Raw genomic sequence first — 22982 nt, 5'->3', positions numbered from 1 at the left:
AGATAGGTATATTAATTTTCGGCTGCGACCAAACCGTTATCGTCGCGTTCAGGTATTTTCGTATATATAGTATTAGTGTACATTATAATGCGTGTGTTCGTGTATATATAGGTACGCTATACGTGCGGCACACCGAATTCGCTGCGGCCGCCTCTTTCTTCACGATGCACAACACGAATCATACACAACAATAACACAATATATAATATTAAACTACATGAACATACCTATATTATTATTATTATTACTATTACTATTATTGTTATTATTATTATTCTAATATATTATCCCCTCGTCATCGTCATCACCAGATTTGCCTTGGCGGCCACCGCCTCAACGATGATGACGTGTGCTTTAAAACCCGCGGCGGCGGCGCACAAGTTGTTGTTGACCGCTAAAAACGCGACCGGCAGCCGCGGGACTCGAGCGTTTATACCTATCGCGTCGGATTTTAATAAGTATTATTGTGTTATTACTAGGTACCCGGTACCCCCACCCCCCTAATGCCAACATACGACGGCCGGAAAATGGTGTGAAATCTTGAGAATTTTTTTTGTAAATATCGCACCCGCTTTTATATCGGAGAGGAAAAACCGCTGTATTGTGCATATTACAACGCTGCAGTGTGTGCGTGCGTGTGAGGCGCGGGTGAGTGTATTTATGTGTGTGTGTGTGTGTGTGTGTGTGTGTGTGTGTGTGTATGTGTGAGAGAGAGTGGTGTGTGTGTGTGCGCTCGCGTTTATGTGGAAATGTGCCAAACGACATTGCGGCACCTTATAAGGTTGCAAATAAAAACGTATAATAAATCGTTATTGACGACTTACCTTGGAATAGGATGCGTTGTAATCGTGGTAGTTTACCTGGAAAACATAAAACAAACAGAACAAATGGTAAGTATAACAGGTATGCATCAATTTTAAAAACCTGACAGAAAAAGAAAATCACCGAAACAGCGAAAGACGCCGCCGATTCGATTTAAATGTTAAAGTGACCGAAGTACACGAAAAACGAACACAATTTTAGTCAAACGACAATAATTACTAATGAATAACAAGTATACGTATGGTAAATGTAGGATGTATAGATTATAGATACTTAAAGCTAGGACAGAGTACCCACGTTTTTTTTTTGTAGACCAATCAATGGGCGGCGGAGAGTGTTGATTTTCTCACGGCGTGAAAAATAAACAAAAATATTTGAACGAATTAAATCCGGCGCTGATTTCGAATGTCAGCTGTGGCGGAGAGACGTCGGCGACGACGACGGTTGATGAAAATTTATTTTAATTCATACGACTCGACGATATTATTTATAATATATTTTTAAAATTATTGTATTATCGTTATCTGTATTTTAAAATTAAAATTGAAAAACAAAATTATTATCGTATTGCGGATAACTGGGCGGCTGTGACATACACGACCGAGCAGATAGCAATAATATGACGACTGGTTGCGGCGGCGGCGGCGGCGTCGACCGAATATGATGATGCGATATCACACATGCACACCACACTGATCGACGGCGAACGGCAAACGCATACTACCACGACCAAAGTTGCTGGTGCTCTGCCGGTACTGTGTATAGCTGGCGCTGCTGGCCGATGACGATGACGGCGGTGGCAGTGGCGGCGGCGTCGACGATCGCCGGCGGTACCGCCGACTTCGGACGAACCCGCGCGCGTCAAGTGCCGCCGCCGCGACGGTGAGCGCCGCGTTGTGTCGCACGCACGCGCGCGCCGGGCGGCCACTCCCTAGCGCTACCCCCGGCCCGGCCCGCCCCGTCCGTACGCGCTCACCGCGGCCCCGTTACAATGCGCGCGTAGTACATAGTCACAGGCGAAATCACCCTTCCCTCACCGCCGTCACCGCCGCCGAGTCATCATCGCCGCCGCCGCCGCCGCCGCCGTCGTCGTCGTCGCCGGCACTCACATGTACCCGACGCCGGCGACGAGCGTTTTTGTACACGACGACGAACGCCACCGCCGCCGCGTGTCGCGCGCCGTCGTTCTATTTTTATATATATGTACATAGACGTATAGAGGATGTATTGTTTTTTTTTCCTTTTCCTCCTGAAAGGGTGCGGTTAGGGCGGTTTCTCGAAAGAGATCCCGAGTAAATATACACCTATATAAAGACCGACACCCTCAAACATAATATAAAATTATGTTCGATCAACACATGTGCGGCGACGGCACCGATATATTTATATAAATAACAAACGAAAAAACGAGTGTTCACATCACATATTATTATTTTAACATAATATGTTGTGAGTGTTTTATATACTATAGGTAGACCTACATACATGTTGAAGAAACAAATCACAAAACTTCCTAATCGAATTAAAGTAACTATACATCTAGTTTATGAGGAAGGTGGTGGGCGGTGGTGTGGTAGTGGTGCACACGTCGTGATTGACCCGGTACAAAATATAGACGAGCAGCTTAATAATACACTGATACTTTTAAGGTTTAAACCACCCACTAGGCCTCATCAGAATTCAACAGTCAGACCAAAAAACATATGGTATTATTTCTCACACATGTGTAAGTCTCGGATACAGAATTTTGAATAGGTTCGAGCGAATGAATGTTACTTATAAATTCAATATAATTTGACAAACGTATCACAAATAAAAATCAAAATCGGAATTGTACATACTATGATTGTCTAAAACTATAATATTCTATAGATAATGCGATTAAAAAATATTATAATGTTCAGTTAGTTCCTAATCAAAGACGGTGCAACAGTTAAGAATACTTCATCAAGTATACCACTACAGTCTACAATAATGATTTGAATAATTCAAAGTTACACATACACACTATGTGTGTATACTAACGTATGTATAAGTTTGTGTTATAACATTTAAGTTGGAACTTTTCTTATCAATATTTTAAAACATATAGACCATTATTACCTAACTATGTAATAAAACGTTACCTACATAATATGTAAAATAAGTGGTAATTTAAAATATAATCAAATAAGAAATAATGTAGTCATATTTTTATTGATAGGTCCCAAATACATATAAATTATTATACATAAAAATAAAATAAAATCACATAAATCTCAGTTAAAAAGATTTGGCAACATAAACCAACTCCATTAAAATTAAATAGAACTAGTTTAATCTTGATATTAATGAGATTATACCTTTAACTACAGCTATTTTCGACGAATACTAAGTGCACTAACTAAATATACATTCGTTTTACAACATTCGAAACATTTTTATAAACGTTGAATCAAAACAAATGTATTAATAAAAAAAAATTAACAGTGCATTTTTATAGTAATACTATGCGTTTAAGATTAATTTAAATTTTATTAAATTAAATATCGACTGGCAGGGTCCCTTTTACTATATAATATTACACAAAAAAGAAGCAAATTAAATTGTATTTTTTTTTCATACTGAATTTGTAATGTTAGGATTACAATCATTATTTATGTCAAGTTAAATAAAATCTAAAATCTAACGAAACTGAAGACCAAAAACTACAATAAATTGTTATAATAATTATGACTTTAAACCTAATAATAATTTTTCAAAACATTTAGTTAAAATAAAAGTTATTGACTAAAAACAATCAGTATGAATCATAAGATATAGTATAGTATATAACTATTCAAGGCTTTCAAACATTTTTCTTCTAATCAGCTTTTTTAAAAATTTGAAATTTGTAAATAGTCATCACTAATCGAGCCCTATTTATTTTTAATATTTAACAGTACACTATTTTTATAGAATTTTAGGTTCAACGTATTATGTTTATACGTTCATTCAACGTTTATATGGTAGGTACTAATAAGTACTAATATAAGTACTCGTATATATATATTATAATGTTACGACAATTGAAAAATATCTCTGTTTAACTCCGGAGGCACGGCTCAGCGACCTGCACAACAACTTTTTCTTTGATTTAAATCAACATTTATAACGTTAATTTTATAGGTATCTAAAATATAAAGATGATGAACGCTGATTGTCAATAATGAAATGGTATAAAATTGTAATGCGATTGACCTTTAGTTTAAACGATTCTTTAAAGATCGACTAGTTTGGAAAGATCCAGAAGGAACTATAATAAGTCTATAACACAAAATAGTACAATACAAAATAAAAAATATAATATTTTTTCATAATGAATATATTTCAATTTTTTGTTATAATTACATTAGTTTAGTTGAATAAAATGTATAGCTTAAATAAACTTAAACTATGTTTAATGATAATACCTAACATATAACCATTCATCTATTTATAGGATGAACTTAATATTTACATAAGTTGTCTTATGTATACAAGTATTATAGTTCAATAAGCCAATGGTGAACAAATGTAGATAGTTAAATAGTTCAAAACTCGTGTTACAATGAAAATTATTATTATCAACAGAGAAACAACTGAGAATAATATTAAAACGTTAAAAATGTAGATAAAGTAATTGACTAGTCTCATTAATATATGATTAACATTCTATGTATAAATTATTAATATATGCAATAATAATTTGATGCTATAGTTTAAAATAATATTTTTGAATCTTTGAATACTCTATACATCGTAGGTGATATGAAAATATGTTAGCTTTACTTTTAGCATAACTGAATTATACATTTTAATGTAACATGGATATTTAGGCGCTAAATTCGTTTTATTAATGTTTTTTATCAAACAATAGGATTGAGTTTAATAACTTTATGCATTTTAATTTAAATAAATATGGTAAGTATTCGCATTTAAGCAATATTTTTAATACTAAAAATATGAGGAAATATCTGCACAGTTTTTTTTAAAAACATGTTCTAAGTGTTGAAAATGTTTCTTTGCGGTAAAGGAAATTGGTGATAAAAATAAAAAATAACAACTGTCCTCGATTTTCAATCAATAAATATAGGGCTATACAAAACTTTTGGACTAGTTCTTTGTTTAAACAAGTCTCTACAAAAAAACAAAATATATCATTATAAAATCTATTTTATCCTCGAATCACAATTAATAATTTTAAACGCACAAATTGTTGTGTAATACTTCTACAAACTATAGTACTATATTTGATATAATAAATTACTCTAAACAGTATTTCAATACGTTATTCTAATTATATTTCAGCCTTAAACTTAAAAATTATAACTACATGATTAATGATGTAATATCAATATATTGTTCAGTTTTCGTGATCGTGAAGATTACATTTTTGTAATTTATACACAAATTATAACATATACAATTCTAAATAGGTACAAAATTCTTATTCTTTAAATTGTATTATTATGATAACATGAATATTGAATAGCTCAATGTCATTATATTATGTAAGTATTTGGGATTGTTATTTAATAAATGTAATGAGATAAGTATAAATATTTAAATGTAGACGAATGTTAAATAAATATATGCAAATATAATATACACCTATATACTCCATAGTTTACAGATATTTAAAATTTTTATTAAAAAAAAAAATAGTTCACCTTTTACTTATTCAATACAAATTAATTTGGTAGTCTATATATTCAACTTCAATCATATTGAGTGAAAAAAATCAAAATCTGGGTAAAATAATGAACCCAAATGTATAAATAAATAACGATTTGATTTGTTCGTTTAATTAGTAACAAAATATTAAAACTGCAGTTAAGTTATGCTGATTTCAAAAGTGTAATAAAATATATATTCACATTTTAGGAATGTAATTCAAAAATGTTTTCTCGTTTAATTCAATACTGAAATGAAAAAGAAAAAAACGAATACAATCCTTGGTATAACATGTACAGTGTACACGTAGACGTATTTGATTCGATATTCGTTGAAAAATAATAATACTTCGAGTATTCGTATATTGCTATAAACGAATATAAGCAGCGTGCCTTATTTTACAATTGACCATTATATTAATAATTTAAAGTTGTCCTCATATCGACATATCTATATATATATAGCTATTGTTTCAAAATATTGTGTCAAAAGTCACTGACTCGTACGTCCATAGCTAGTTATAAAGAACACACAAAATATATCCACATATTATTTATAAACCTACAATACGTTTTCAACTGCTTGAAAAAAAAACCTGACAGCATTTTACAGTTTCGTTTACGTATTACTTAGTCTTTGAGATTTTAGCATTGCAAATATATATACTATGTAGGTTTTACTAATTATAGTCTAATGTTACATATAGTATCCCCTGCATGTAAATTGTAATAATTGATTTGTATATTTTATTTAGTACTTATGTTCTTATATAAGTATGCTGTGTAAGTCATAAAATAATTACATTAACTACATATAATTTAATACTTTTCGTGTAAAGATTATAATGTTCAACTTTGTAAACTATATCAATATAATATACATATATTATTCATACAACTTTCACGCCATATTTGATCTCTTATTATACCTACATAAGAAACCTACCCACGACCAATCTATATACCTTAAGTACCTACTTATTCACTAGCCTTCCATCTGAACTTCAAAATTTACAATCAATATTTGAATATCCTTAATGAAAAATAATATTTCGAATCTTTAAATACTTAATGAAATTATTGGGTATTTCAGATTTTTATCGAACACTAACACAAATGATTTTAATTTTAATTTTCAGTCTACCTACTATAAATTACAATGACTCTTTACCAAATAACAATATTTTAGAAAAGATAGTAAGAATAAAAGTTGTTGACTACAATCAATCAATTTATGAGCCATGATTGGTATATTGTATATAATTTAATATTCAGGGTTTCAAAACATTTTTCTTCTAATGAGCTATAATACAATTTTTTAGTTCATACATAGTTATCACACTGATCGATCCTATTTATTTTTAATATTTAGCCTTGCGCCATTTTTGTAAAACTCTAAGTTCAACGCAATCATGTAATAATGTACAATAATATTATTATTGTTATAAGTATTTAAAATCTAAAACCGATTATGAACGCAATCGATTAGCAATGGTTTGATAGAAAATGATTGACCTTTAATAACTTAAAGATCGATTGGTTGGAAAGGCCCCATGTAGAAACTATAACACAACATTTGACACCAAAAAAAAAATAGCAAATAATATGTATAATATTCGCGGAATTCACTAAATTTGTAATGCTGTTACAATTATTATATTATGTTTAGTCGAATAAAATTAATAATTTAACTAAAACTAAACGATTTTTAATGACGATATGACCGTTCATACAATTAACACGAACTTTAAATTTATTTGATTTTTCTAATGAATACAATTATGGTTCAAAAAGCCAATTTGTGAACAAATGTAAATAGTTAAATATAGTTTGAAAAACATTTATGAACATTATATTTGTCATCTGCCAAACAGCAATCAATAATTAAATGTTGGAACTGCAGATAAAAATTAATTAATCCCATTAATACATGAATTATAATCTTTATTTACGTTTATAATGACGTATGATATGATAATTTGATAATTTTATTTAAAAAATGTTTTTAAACATTAATACTCAATATATTGCTAGAACGAAGGTAATATGAGAATATGCTATGTTCTTAATGTAGCCCTAAACTAAATATTATATTTTATCATAATAAGATAAGGAGCCCGAATATTAGGCAATAGATTTGCATTTTTGATTTTCATTATAAGGACAGTGTACTAACAGTATTGTGTTTCTATGAATTCAAAAATAAATAATAATGGGAAGTATTCGTAGTTGAACAACGTTCACGAGAAAAGATCGATGGAAAACACACTTACTCAGTTACCCATTCATACGATTGTTGGCAGTTTTTTTAAGCTTATTAAAGAAACTACTGAGCAAATTGAAAGTACCTAGTGTATTTTGATTTCCAAATGATAAATATACAACATGAAACTTTTGAACTTGATTTATTGCTTAAAACAATTCCTTTTGCCATAAAAAAATATAAAACACTTGGATTAGCTATTATTCCCTCTATTATTTGATAACATAGATTACGAAATTGTTTTTTTTACATATTGTTAATTAGGTGTTATTAGGTATTTATTTTATTTTAGCCAAACTAAATATTTATTAGATAACCTTTAACATAAAATTATTAAATACTCAATTTAATATAGCATAACAACATTATTTGTTTCGTAGCTTAAGTATTCACGAAAGTGACAATTTTTCAATACATAAATATTATACATATTATAAGCAATTTATAACATACGTATACCTACTAAAAGTTAAATAGGATAACGTTCATATCCTTTAAATTTTACTTATATTATGATAACAAAATATTTTATTTAAAAATTATAATAACTCAATATTAATAAATAATAATACATATTATATTATGTTTCTACTTGGTAAAAGGTATTGTCATTTAATATTTTTAATGATAAATTCTATTGAAAGACTTTTTACATCTGTAAAATAATTATAAAAATACATATAAATAGAACAGTTCCTAACCTAACCTAACCTGAAGGAAAAACAATAAATACACTCATATTTGACCGGTCGACGTGAATACGAATATTCATAACAGTTTTAATTCGAGTGTTCAATATGAATATATTATTATGAATTTAAACAATTACAAGTGAAAATATGTCAATTAATATTTCCTGCCAGAAAAAATTTAATTACTAATAAATATGTAATAGAGTTATTTACAAATGCAAATTTAATATAGGGAATACTCTGACCAAGACTTAGAAATTCACACTGCAAATTAAGAAATACCTTTAAAATAGTTAAACGTCTGGCGACCACGACTAAAAGTTTACTACTGATCAATAAATAATTGCATGACATTTCAAATTGTCGATAAATTGATAGACTTGGCACATAAATAACAGCCAAAAAAGAAATGTAAGAAAAAGTACTATTATTACAAATAAAAGTAAAAGTATATCATTTCAAAAATAATATAAAAATGTCCAGAATAAGAATAAAGTGACATTATAATTTTATAAACAGCCAACAGTTTTATAGCACAACTATATAGGTAATCGAAACAGATAGATATAAATATTAAAGCATGATGCCAAGTAATTAACGAAATCAGAATTTTAAACTAAAAACATTTTTATTATTATTATTATTATTCCAGGTCTTGAAAAATAAAATAAATTATTTTAAAGTTGAGGGAGGGGGGCTAAATTCTCCACATTTATCATATTTAAGTCTATGGTATTATCATTAGGGCGGTCGACTCTAATTGTACATACTCATTATTTTGAATTTTACCTTTTTTTATAAAAATTTATGTATCTCAAGTAATATTTTGTATTCAGCTTTAGACTATGAAATGTACGCTTTGATTCAAAAAACTAAAAACCTTAACGATAAAAATTGTAAATATATTATTTTGCAATGTTATCAAATTATGTAAAAAAAAAAGTTAAAACTTTTCAAAATATGTACACTTAAATGGATCACTTTGTATTTTAAAATGATTAAAAAATATATATATCACTGCATAAAAGTCACGTAAGGACGGCCATTTTCCGAAACTTAAATATCAAAAGATCATCGCATTCATACTCATAAATTATAATATTCTTATACATTAATATTAAGATACTAAAATTACAGAAATACAATTAAACACTTTTTACAAGAATAAAAACATTGAACACTAAAATGTTTGTGGTAAAAAAAACTCCTACCATACTCGTCATCTGACTAATATAAATTAATTTATTTTAAAGTGTTATAGATTCACTCGTTTAATCTTTGTTGATACCTATATAATATGATTTATACTGTACACTTTGGCATCTACCTACTACTTTTGAAGAATTAAACATATCGATATAGATGCATAAGTTCATATCTGTTCTGCACTTAATTTTATCTTATTTTCTTTACTATTTATAATAAATCTATTAAATGCAATTTTGTACACGTCAAATAACTTTAATCCCCAACAGATTATTATGCTATACGCACAAATCCCAATTGACAATCATTATGCATTGCCGTGTTCCAAAGTGTAGTCAACTATGAAACTTACAATACTCGATAATATTGTTGGTTTTTATACGCGCAATGATACTTTCTAAAATTAATTGTATTTTAAGATACATTTTCAAACGTTTTTATACTAAGTAATATTTAATTGTATTTGCATTCACTTCGTTCATCAAAAAAATCATTTATAGAGTGGTATATTAAAAAGCATAAGATTGCTATAATTTATACGTCACTTCAAATTTATCAATCCTATACAAATTAAGTAAATTGTAAATACTTATATTTTAATAATTGTATATTAAAATATATTCAAAAGCATACTAAACAAATTATTTTTGTGCTAAGAATAGTTACAATCTATATAATAATAATTATGCCTAGACATAATAAGTAAAGTAGGTAAATGTGAGAACTTTTTATGATACATAATTTATATTATACATTAGAGGCTATTTAATAATAATACATTAATGGAACCAAAGTTATTTTAGTTTTGACAACTACATTAGCATGTATCTATACGATTGTACACTCGGTTATTAATATATTTTAATCGCAAAAAATTATGAGCTAAAATAAAACTAATTGTTTAATCAATTAAAATGAATGTTTCTATAACTTTAATACTGTCTAGTAGGTGTAATCAACAGCAAAATTAAATACTAACAATATTAAACATTCGTGGGTAGTAATGAACTTAATATATTGTTCGTAAATAAATTATTAACTTTATTGGAATTATTAATGCATTGTTTATGTCGTTTTTAGGTGCATAATATAAAATAAATTATTATACATGAAACGGATATTATGAAAATCAATATCCAACTTTATTAATTTTTAAAACTATAATAAGTAAGCTTCTTCCATAGTTCCATTGTTAAATAAATGCAAGATGAATTAAATACTTAAGTTGGAATATTGATATTTTTTTAATGCGGAATCAAAAATGAAAACTAGCTGAATTGTCTATTCATTAATTGTCTAAGTGAATTATAATTCAACTTCTGTAACAATAAAATATTATTTAAAGCGTGTCTACCAATTATTATTTGTCTTATTACAGTTTATTTTTAATTATTGGTCTTATCGTGTTATATTTAGACTCTTGTTAATTCAAAAATACTCAAGAGTTGTGTTAAAAGGTTCGAAAATTATCAATCTTGCTTAAACATCCAAACAATTTTAAAAATATTTACTATGGTGATGATAGTTGTCAAACTAATTAACACTTTCAAAAAATTATATACAATTTTTTTGATTTTATGTTATAATAACTAAAATTTTTATTCTGGGTATTGAATTCAAATATTGTATTTAATTTTAATAATTATAAATTTTAATTTTAATATTTATACTGGTGTCAGTAATATAAAAAATAACTAACATAAGCAATGACAAAATACAAAACTCTAACCATATGTATATAAAAATTTATCAATAAGTATGTATGATAATTATAGTTAAGGTATGTCTAAATATTTTAATAAAAATGTAATATCAATTTTTAAAATACAACTATAATTGTTTAATATTATTCCCTATGTTTTGCATTGCACCTTATGCTGAAAAGGAAATAATGACAATAAAATTAAAAAAAATAGGAATTAAAGGCTTACAGTTCTAAAATAGAGAAAATGTATATATTTTCAATAAATATAAATAATGTTATTCTGAACTGTATGGTATAAACGAAGTTGTAATTTGTGCATAATTTCAAATGTATCTAATATCTATATATATAATCATAATTATAAGCCAATTGATTGGGTCATCTAACCAATTTTTTTTACGTTAATATCGTTATTATCTTAAGTCAAAAAAATTTAATCAAAACAAGATCTCTCATAAGTTGTTCCAATTAAAACTAAAAAATAAAAAGTTTAGAGTTAAGTCCATTAGAGTAGCTTAATCAATAAATAGGTATATCGAGATCTACTACACAGAAGAGTGGCTTCCGTGGCTTTCAAATTTTATTTATGTTTAAAGCAGTCTTATTTTTTGAAGTATTACAAATTATAACAAGTTTTTCACCATAAAAAAGATTATAAATATTAAATTATCACATATTATAGGTGCCATTTTTCTTTGGTTATGCAAAAAATAAAATAATAATAATGATTTTAGTAGATTTTGTTTTATTTTAAGTACTTACATAAAAGAAGATCAAAGCATAAAATTAAAAAATACTCTTCTATGAAATATGCTAAAATATGCGAAATTCATCAACCTGCCATTGTCTTTAAAATATGCATAAAGAATATAATGTATGACAAATGCACTATAAACTTTTTTCTATTCATTCTGTGCTAAACAAATCGTCAAAAATATTACTCTCAAAATAAAAATTAAAATTCATTCAAATCTGGACTTTAACTATTTTCTTCATGCCACGTTTATGTCAAAGCCATCCCCCCTCCTGCCCCTCATCAATTAAAAAATTTAAAACATATGCACATTTTTAGCATGCATGTATATGAGTGGTAGTCCATAAATTTCACAATAATGTGTATGCTTTTATTTAAGGCATTATAACGGAATATATATATCTAGCCATCCTTCCTCCACTTTCCAACTCAACAAAAACAATTTTTTAATTTTTAATTTTGAAGATATTTTGCATGGATTGATTTGCACGACTATCTCCTAAATTCACTCGTCTTTTCCCGAACGAGGAAATCTTTCTTGATTTTGCTTATGTAAAAAATATTGATAAAAAAGATAGATTTATTCTTAGATCATATACTCGTACGAGTATATGATCTAAGGTTTTATTATTAAAAAAATATTACGATACCAATAATATAGGTACCATATTTAGTAATCGGTTAATACCAGTCGGTTCCAGTTATTTAATATTAATTGTTATATCTTAAAAGCAGCCTTGCCATAAAATTATAATTTTTAAAATAAACATTTAAAGAGAAAAAATTTCTTCTATTTTATGATACAAAATGATTATTATAATTGACCTAAAAAAAGTCATAGGTGGCAACTAACCGTACTTTCCTCGCTCCCCCTCCCTCTGCAGATGTCTATGTAGTGTGATCGTGATAGTTGTATTGTCGAAATAAAAAAGTACGTATCTGTGTGTTTATGAACAAGTAAATTAGGTCTATAGCATAAAAAAAATTCTATCAACCCCACTGGTCAACTATATAATATGTATTATTTCTATGTCCAATCAATAAAAATAAATAAAAATTCGTCGATAGCAAGTATCTATAGTAAATTCCGTAAATGCCTGTCACACAGATTTCGGTAGATTCGTGTAGAATTACTGGTTGATGGAAATATTATATACACTAATATTGTCAATCAATGTTCCATGCAGATTTCATATGAAAAGTTTTGTTTATAAATGCAAATGATATTTAAACTATTTTTTATTTAGTTTTAAACTAAAAGTTTATCAGCCGAACAATATGATTTCTCAACTCGTGACCTGACAAGGAAATCGTTAATTTTTCTGTAAATTCCATTAATAAAAAATAACATTGTTATTTGTTGTAGCAACTCGACAAAATGAAATCATTAAAAACTGTGCTATCAGCTCTGTAGTATTTTAATAGGAATAAATCAATTGTAAAAATTGGTATATAGTATGTTAATTGTCTCTGTTCCTAGAAAAATAGTTAAGGATAATCATCACTTAAAATAAGTATAATGTCATAGGTAATATGAGAAACAGCAAAAAATGTAATTAATTAATCTATACTTTAATAAAACATATTTTATATTTATCTCACCCGTGGGAGATTTCTTAATAGTGAACTTGACGATCGTATGCAGGAAATTATTTTTTTTAGTTGTAAACCTTGTTTACATTAAGATGAACATAATTAAACCACGAAAAAACTTAGATTACTTTCTTAATCTCTAAAATATATAAAAGTATTGGTTCGTCTAAAAAAAATCACTCTGTATGTGTATACAATATTATATTATATGCGGTACCGATAATCTATAATTGATATTTAACTATAAATAATAATTAATAAATGCATTATTAATTTAAAATACAAAGATTAAATTCTTTCTCAGATAAATATTACCACAGGTCATAACTGGTATTGTATTATAAGACGTCCTACTGAAAATAATTGAATACACGAGATCATGACATTATATTTACTACAATAAACCAAAAATTAATTTAAATCACAGCTGAATAACAAAAAAAAATTAAAATAACTATCTATAATAATAAACCAATAGAAAAATGAATAAGCTCAGACTGAATAGAAATAGGCACTTTAATACAATTATGAATTAATAAATATTATAGCCAAATTATATGTACTTATCAGAATATTTCTAAAAAATCAACACAGTTGTGAAAAAGTTAGAAGTATTCAAAAATTAAAAAGTAACTATATCTTCACAAATCGAATTTATTAACACAGATATGACTCATCAAGTCATAACCGTAATAATTTAACAAAATTACAAAACAAATTCTAAATTTATATCAAGGATTGATTGATCGTTAATAATAGGTAACTTATTAAATAAAATATGAATAGATTGGCATATCGATTGAGTTTAAACAATATTAATGTTACAGATAATACATCAAGTTTAAAAAGTATGGAAATCATAAAAATATATATTAATGAATTCCCAATTCATAATTTCCAAACGCTTAAATTAATTACCTAGATAAAATATGTGTGATAAATAATGAAAATAAAGTAAAAAAAAATGAATTTAAATAATACTATTTTCCAAATTCATTATTCCTTATAACTGTTGGTAAATAAACTTAGTATTAATATTGCTGTATATTTTAACTTAGTACTTAATATTGCTGTATATTTTTAATATACAGCAATATTAACGTTCAAATTTTCAAAACATTTTTTTTATTATTTTCTATACTTATTACAATTTGCATATATGCAATGTGGATAATATTGTCTTAAATTGACTGACACTGCAGATAACATATCAATTATTTATTTTTAAATTAAGCGGATAATATTAATGACGAATAATCGTATAAAACAAATTATGGAGTTCTCAAATAAAAAGTGAGTAATTCAAGAAATGTCAAATGTACTGTCATTATATTTTATAATATTGAAACTAGGTAATAAATAAGATAACATTGAATTATTATGCCATAGAATGGCAATAAATATTGATTTATCATAGTAAAGTTCTTAAATTCCGAAAAGAGCTTTCTTGATTTTCCAACCAATTTTTTTTTTCTGATTTATCTGACACGGGATCTTTAAAGCCTTCTTTTAAATTTGATTTTTACCACAGATTTCACAACTTGGTTCTAAAATTGATTTTAGGGTTTTTAGAAATTTTTTCGTTAATCGAGTAAAGCCTTTGCCGTTTTAATTAATTACAAATTAATCACTTAAAAAACGTGATATTTTTAGACTTGATTTTATGGAATAATAGAAATCATAACTATAATCTTTTTTTTTATACTTGAAAAATATTATGTAGATTTTCATACCTATAGTTTTTGACTGTCATAGTATCATACATACCTATTAGTAACGCCTAAATGATTAAACTCAATATATTTTGAAAATCATTATTCATACATTGAATAGAAATCAGTTTATAATCGTTTTCTGATAATGCGATGATTTATTTCATAACCTATAAAACTACTGTATGTAACCTATTTAAAATTGTATTACTGTGAAACAAGTTTAAAAAAATTGAATGTACACGCTATTTGTTTATACTTTGAGATAAAATAAAAATAAACATTTTTCATATGGTATAAAATATACTTTTCAGGTAATTTATAATCTAATTTATAATGCATGTCAAACTACATTATGTATAGTTCTAAAAGTTCATTAGCATAAGCTCTGTAAATAATGAAAATCGGTATATTAAATATGTGAGGGAGAGAAGTGATACATTGGTAATCAAAAATAATTGTGGTTTAACAAAAGGTTAAAACTTAAAACCGATTTACCTATCTACAAAATAATAAAATACGTGTTTGTATATTTAAAATAATGTGTACTTATACGAAAATATTAAATACTAACCCGTTTATTCTAAGTAAAAAACAATAAGGCCCAAGCAACACTGCAATAAGTTATTATTTTATTGAAAATGGAAGTTCATTTTAAATTATTGCATGTGGTTGGTTAACATATAGTATGTATAATACATAAAGATAAATACACTAAGTAGTAAGTATAGTATATTTTATATTATGTTGCGCGTCAAGTCGACATCACCCAGGTAACACGATTTGAAAATTAATATTAGAATGAACGTTTTTAAATCTGTTAATTATATATATGAACGCATTATTACATGTATATAAATATGTAATATTATAAAAATTATGAGATTTTTTCCAACATCATACGAACATGCAAAAGCCTCTTGAGAGATATACAAATTATTTATTAGAATTAATGGTTTTGCAAAAAGACAAAATGTAAATTAAACAAACATGATAGATGCAGGGATTGATTACAGATTATTTACCAATGCAAGAATCAAACACCTAATAATACCTAATATAACCATTAAAATATTTTTTATTATTAAAACTGATTTTTGGTCATAATTGTATTCATTATAGAATAATTAAAAGAAAATGTTGTTCTTTGTTTCATAACTATTTTTCTCACAGGAATCAGACTTCAGCTCACAAAACACATTAAAAGCCATTTTGCATTAATGAAAAAAGTAATAATATTGAATATTTTAATAAAATTAAAAAGGGATACTAGTATACTAGTACAGTACTACATATATTATTCAAATAATGTTAATATTCTCATCACCATCGCATTGCCTATAGGAAGAGCTTTTGGTTAATATTATGATGGCTCGGATAATACCTATATATATATATATATAAAGTATAACCCATTTTCAACATTGTTTATCCATGGGTAATGTATGAAATGAAGTGAAATTTACTTTACCCGAAATCAGGGATTACATATAAAATATATACACACATACATTTTTCAATGGACAGTAGCGCTATAATTGTTATACAGTTTTATAGGTACTGATATTCTATAACTAATTTATTTAGTTCCAAGTGGTAAATGTAATTTATCAGTATAATTTCAGAAGTTAAAGCAACCACCAGCATGTGGTGTCTCCGTCTTAAAAATGTAAGACAAACCAAAAACTGTTTTGCGAAGGAAAGAATCAAAAAGGCTACAGTCATAACTAAGAAACGAAATTTTTACCACATAAAAATGAGAACTTTGGCTGTGAAATACGGTTTTAATTTTTCAATACAAGAACAACAAAAAAAGTTATTCAAGTTTGAAAAACACAAAAATAATGGATTTTGAAACAATAAAAACTTGTTTTTGTACAAGTGTTATCAAAAATATGAAACCGATATCAAGTGACAACACATGCGGATGTAGTGTCCACCTAAGTTTAAATGCAGACATTATGAAGTGTTATAGAAATTCTACAGTTAAAACTTAAAACACATAATATATTATAGTAAATCTATTTACGTTATGCTTCATGATTCGGCATTTGTAGAGGATCCTGAGAATACTGAAATATAGATTTAAGATATAAAATATCGAAATATTCAAACGAAAAAATAATATTATAAAATAATTTATAAGTACCGTTGAAAAACTAACAGCGTAAACAATATTTCACTAGTGATTAATCTCAATAACATTTACTATTTCCATATAAAAATGGTAAAACATTATAGTAAAATATATAAAAATATCTTAACAGAATGCATTTTCTTTTTTAAACACAGGAATTGTGCTCTGTTATTCCAGTGTATATCATCGTCATTGAGAATAGATATAACTGTAATCGATTGGATAAACTTAAATTCGATGATAAATCATTGCATATGAAAAAAATAATCTATTACTAGGTACCTACCTGAAGATATTTTATAATTTATTTTTATTACTATAAGTAGTTAATTTTTCTGTTCCGTGTTGCTGCAGTTATCCAACAAACAGAGCTTTCTGAGAGGCTGTTAGATAATTGTAGCATATATACAGCTAAGACACTTGCTACATATAAAACCCTATCTTATATATTAAGTGCCAACTTGAAAAATAAAAAGTATATAATTTTAATAGACTCCATGAGCATTTTATCTAGTCTTAATAATATTAATAACGATAACGTTGTCGTTAATAAAATAATCAACTTGACTAGTAAATTTAACAATAACATAATCTTTTCATGGATACTCGGGCATTGCGGATAACTGATTGTGAAAGAGCGGATATACTTGCCAAGGAAAAAGCCAATAGTCCAAAATAACCCACATCAACAAACCCTCTGGAATATAAAATCAGACAAAAATATAAAAAAATTAAATGAACACTAGATTAAACAAAATAAAAAGAACAGCAGAAAAATAGAATAACACAATGACTCTCAAAAGAAGTGATGTAGTTTTATTAAATCGCCTCAGAATAGGTCATACACACTACACACGTGGCCCTCTCATGAAAAAAGAGCCACCAAGAACATGCCCAACATGCAGATATCCAACCTCGATCAAACACATTATTACAGAATATTGAGACACGCAAGAGGCCCGACAAAATACAACATACCTGAGCACCTTCACGACGCACTGGGCCCCAACGGAGAATCCATCCAAAATATATTATTATTTATGAAAAGTATGAAATTGTACAATTTAGTTTCAATTATTTAAGTACCAATATATAAAACAAGCCAATAATCACGCCATCGAAGATTTCATCTTAAATTTAAAAATAAATTTAATTTCTGTTAGTAAATTGGATTTATTTTTGACAAAACCATCGCGATATAATATTATTAAGCGTATTTTAGGTCAAACATATTGATAACACATTAAATCAAACAATGCTGCAATTTTTTTATAAATTAGTTTTAAGTAGGTACCGTAGATAAGTGTGAATTGTTGTATGGTAAAAAAGCATAAAATATGTGTAATTATTTTGAAGATTGTATAGTGTATAAGAAATAATAATAATAACTGCGAATGTCTCAGCAATTATTATTTTTAGTAATTAAGTATATTAAACATAATAACTGATGTCATTAGAAACTTAAGTACAGACAGTAATTTTTCTTTTAAATATACGATTTCGTTTAAACCAGAACATCATATATCAATAGAAAAATTGTGAGCATATATTTTCAATATTTTTAAAATGCTGTAAGACCAAATAGTAAAAAACTACAGATTAATTTTCAAACTTTACCTATTAAAATTGAAAATGTTAAGAATAATTTTACTATATTTTACATACATCTACAAATGTTAATGATTTTGATGAAATTTGCAAACATTTACACTTCAAATGCAATGAAAAAACTTTGTTCATCACTTATCTTTGGATTAACATACAACAAATCATAAAAAACTTGTTAAGTTTCAGATACAAAATTTAATCATATGAAAATCAATTACAAATTTAAAAAGTAGGTACCTAAATTTGCTCTACTGCTATTTCTATTATACTGCTACTATAAACTATTATTAAATTACAAAAAAAAGACAGAAACTGATTTTTTAATAAACTGCTTTTGAGTCAATATTCTTGTTTTTTGTTCTTCCCGTTTATTTTGAAAAATACAACTTGGAGAAAAATTTTACTTTTGGACCCCCGAAGCACCAACTTAATCTAATTTGATTCCAAAAACCATCCAACTTGAAAGTTAAACATTGAAGTATTTTTACAGCTATAAAAGTTGATGGAATATAAAAACAAAAAAAAACATATTTCATTGGAACCAATAAATGTATCGCTCCGCTCAGAATCTAAAATATAATATTCAATAATAAATATAAAGAGAGGTAAAAAATTATTCATTTTAAATACCTACAATTTTAATTATCATCGTATAACCCACAGTAATAAATATCACCAATAACTATGGAATACTTTGATACACTATTGTGCAGATATAGCATTATATTATGTTGCCTCGATAAAAAAAAATTGATAAAATTAAAAATTAATTTAACAAGTAATACAATTTAATTATCGAAATTAATTTTATAAAATAAGTATAAATTTCACTTTGATCTGAATTGCTTTAAATATAAACTTAAATTAACAAATACAAATAATATTTTAAGCAAACAAATACAATTTATAGTAAAGAATAAAACTATAAAGCTTAAATTGAATTAAATAATTAGGTAGTTACAACAAAATAATACATTGCCAAGAACCCACGATAAGTAAAAAAAATTAAAAGTGATTAAGGTTTAATTAGTTTAAACTATGTATAAATAATCTCGAACTTAAAAATTAACAATGAAACAAACAATTTCGAATTCACATTTTATTACCTAGTTAATACAATACAATTTGTATATATACTTTATGGGTCAAACTTGAACAACATTATATTATATATTTATACATATAGTTCTACAGTTACAATTATAGATATAGATGTACATTAATGCTGAGTTGCAGATTTAAAACATTCATATCATAGAGAAATAATATATAAATATCCATTGAATAAATAATAAAAATGTATTAATAATAATCGATACAAAGTTCATCGAAAATTAAACAAATATAAAAAGTTAAATAATTGTTTTTAATATTTAATTTTGAGCTAAGCGATGAATGTAGAATGGTTTTACAGTGATATGAGTTTTTTTGTGTACCATTATGAAGAAACTTTTTCTTATAAAAAAATTGCTCCGACTATCAACTTCTATTAAGTTTCAGATAGAAAGTTGGATCTGGATTGTACTTTTGGGATCACAAATTAAAATGTCAGAATAATTGTTTAATATCAGGGGAAAATAAAAAATTACTAAATATTTTAAAATCGTCATCTATTTGTAACCATGGTCCATAAAAGTTATTTTAATAATTTAGTATATATATATTATATATATGATTAAAACTGAAAAAATTATATATTAGCTACATATTTAGTAATATTATAATTACTATTATATTATAATAAGCGATGTATTTTTACTATTACTTTATAGTTAATATTAATATAAAATATCTTTAAATGTATAATATGCTGACCGTTTCTGCACAAAATCGTACTTTCTATATTTTGTTTTAAATAAGTACTTTTTTTTATCCCAAAAGGCAAAAAGAATAATATGTCTACAGAGAATACAAACATGGACAATAGTTTTAAAAAAAACCACACACACATGTCACTATGATAATAATACATATTATTCTATTTTATAAATTAAAAGAGAAAAAATGATTTATCATTCATTGCTACTTTTGCTTCATCTATGCTATGTTCTCACAATCAATATTTATTTTAAACTTAAAATTCAAATTATATTGAAAATTAATAGTACAATTACACACCACTTATAGAAGCGAATTAATTTGTTCATTATAAACATAATAGTAAATAACAAGATAAGGAATTGAATCTAAGAAGAATATTTTTTAAGAAGAAAAAATATTTATTTATTTATATTTATTTAAAATTTAGATAAAAACTATTAAAATATTTTATAAATAAATTGTTTTAAGATGTGTATAATAATATTAACGAATGATTATGAAATTTGTTTAAATCCTTCTTGTCCTACTCATTAGGATTACCTACATTATAATTTATTGGTATTGCAGTATAATGTAATAAGTTTCGATATAGGTAGGTACTATTATGTATTAATAATAATTGGAATCATATTTAAGCGAGATTACAATGAGTCACATTTTATAATAATAGGTAGGTAGGTAGGAATGTATGTTGTATATGTGTTTGTCATTTGGCCATTTTTAATATAGTATTATATCTTAAATTATGTTTTCAATATCCCTCAACACTGTAGCATAATTGTGATCCGAATACCACAGGTCTAGAAAATAAAATCTACTATGTAAGAACTAAGTTAATACACAGATATTAGGATATTAATGATAAACAGGCATACAATTGCGTTAAAAATTAAAACTCATATGCATTCTTTAACATGTAAAAAGTTATTGTACTGAAAATTGTTTCGTTTTAAAATTCAGAAATGTCTTTAGATATTATATTTTTATTATTTAAATATATATAAACATACATTGGATTGATTAGATTTAACATAGAAAAATGAATTTATAAAAAAGCTTAAGCTCAATGGTATTGAGTTTTGAGTGGGTATCAATCGAGTACTAGACCACATTATTATAATTAATAAGAAATAAGTAATTATAATGGATTATAATGGATTATAATGGAAAATACAAATACATTTTACGATACTTGAGTATACCAAGATTTACCCACATTATTCTATAACTTTTTGTGGAAAAATGCATTCAAATTAATATCTATAATTAATATCTTTTTAGCATCTAAAAATGATTTTCTCTGTTTCATTATTGAAAATAATTTTAAAATTCTACTTTTTAAGAAATATTTTAATCAGTATACGCATAAAAGTAATTCAAATTACGAATTATAATGAACCTATGGATATTAAATTTGTATTTAAATCTATGTATAAATAATAATTTTTAAATGATCTGAGTAGTTTCTTATTTGTATTAAATATTGCTTGATTAATTAATTAATAATATGTTCTAATTTATGAATTATTTATGTACAACGTGTTCAATGATACAGGTAACACGAAATATTTTGAAAGCAAGATCTTGAAATTTATTAGGATTTGGGTTTGTTTAATATACAAAATACCTAATTAACATTAAAATCATTTTTTTTTAATTTCAAATTATTAACTTTTTTCAAGCATGCACAGCAATAAAAATTTTTTTGAACTGAAATTGGTTTTTTTAGTTTGAATTTGAATAAAAATTTATTTTACAACGTTGACATCTTTTGTTTATAAAAAATCGAATATTTAGGAGCGAGTAAAAGTTTCAACACACTATATGAAATGACACAAAAATGTATAAAATTGAAGACTGTTAACTAATGCAATTAATGTGCATGATTGAATGAATTGAAACTTTAACTCGCCTTCAATCAGTACATTTTTAAAAAGGGAAAAAACTTCATGAGTCAAAATTGTTTAAATAAAATAAAATAAAGTAATTCAAATTT

General features: G+C 26.1%; 1 protein-coding gene across 8 annotated transcripts in view; it reads right to left on the bottom strand.

Moving 5' to 3' along the window:
- The window catches only part of LOC111038847 (protein alan shepard), a 122049-nt gene that overhangs the window by 86910 nt on the left and 12157 nt on the right, over window positions 1-22982 (bottom strand). For 7 of the 8 annotated variants that reach the window (XM_022322105.1, XM_022322103.1, XM_022322104.1 and 4 more), the window contains exon 5: window positions 825-860. In XM_022322105.1, the coding sequence (XP_022177797.1) occupies window positions 825-860 (36 nt within the window). Of the gene's footprint in view, window positions 1-824; window positions 861-1119; window positions 1594-22982 lie in introns of those variants that run through there. The other variant, XM_022322106.1, reaches the window with a different exon arrangement.

This window comes from Myzus persicae, unplaced genomic scaffold (assembly GCF_001856785.1).
Source record: "Myzus persicae strain clone G006 unplaced genomic scaffold, MPER_G0061.0, whole genome shotgun sequence".
In the NCBI taxonomy this organism is placed as follows: Eukaryota; Metazoa; Arthropoda; class Insecta; order Hemiptera; family Aphididae; genus Myzus; species Myzus persicae.
This window is presented reverse-complemented; position numbering and strand designations above follow the sequence as displayed.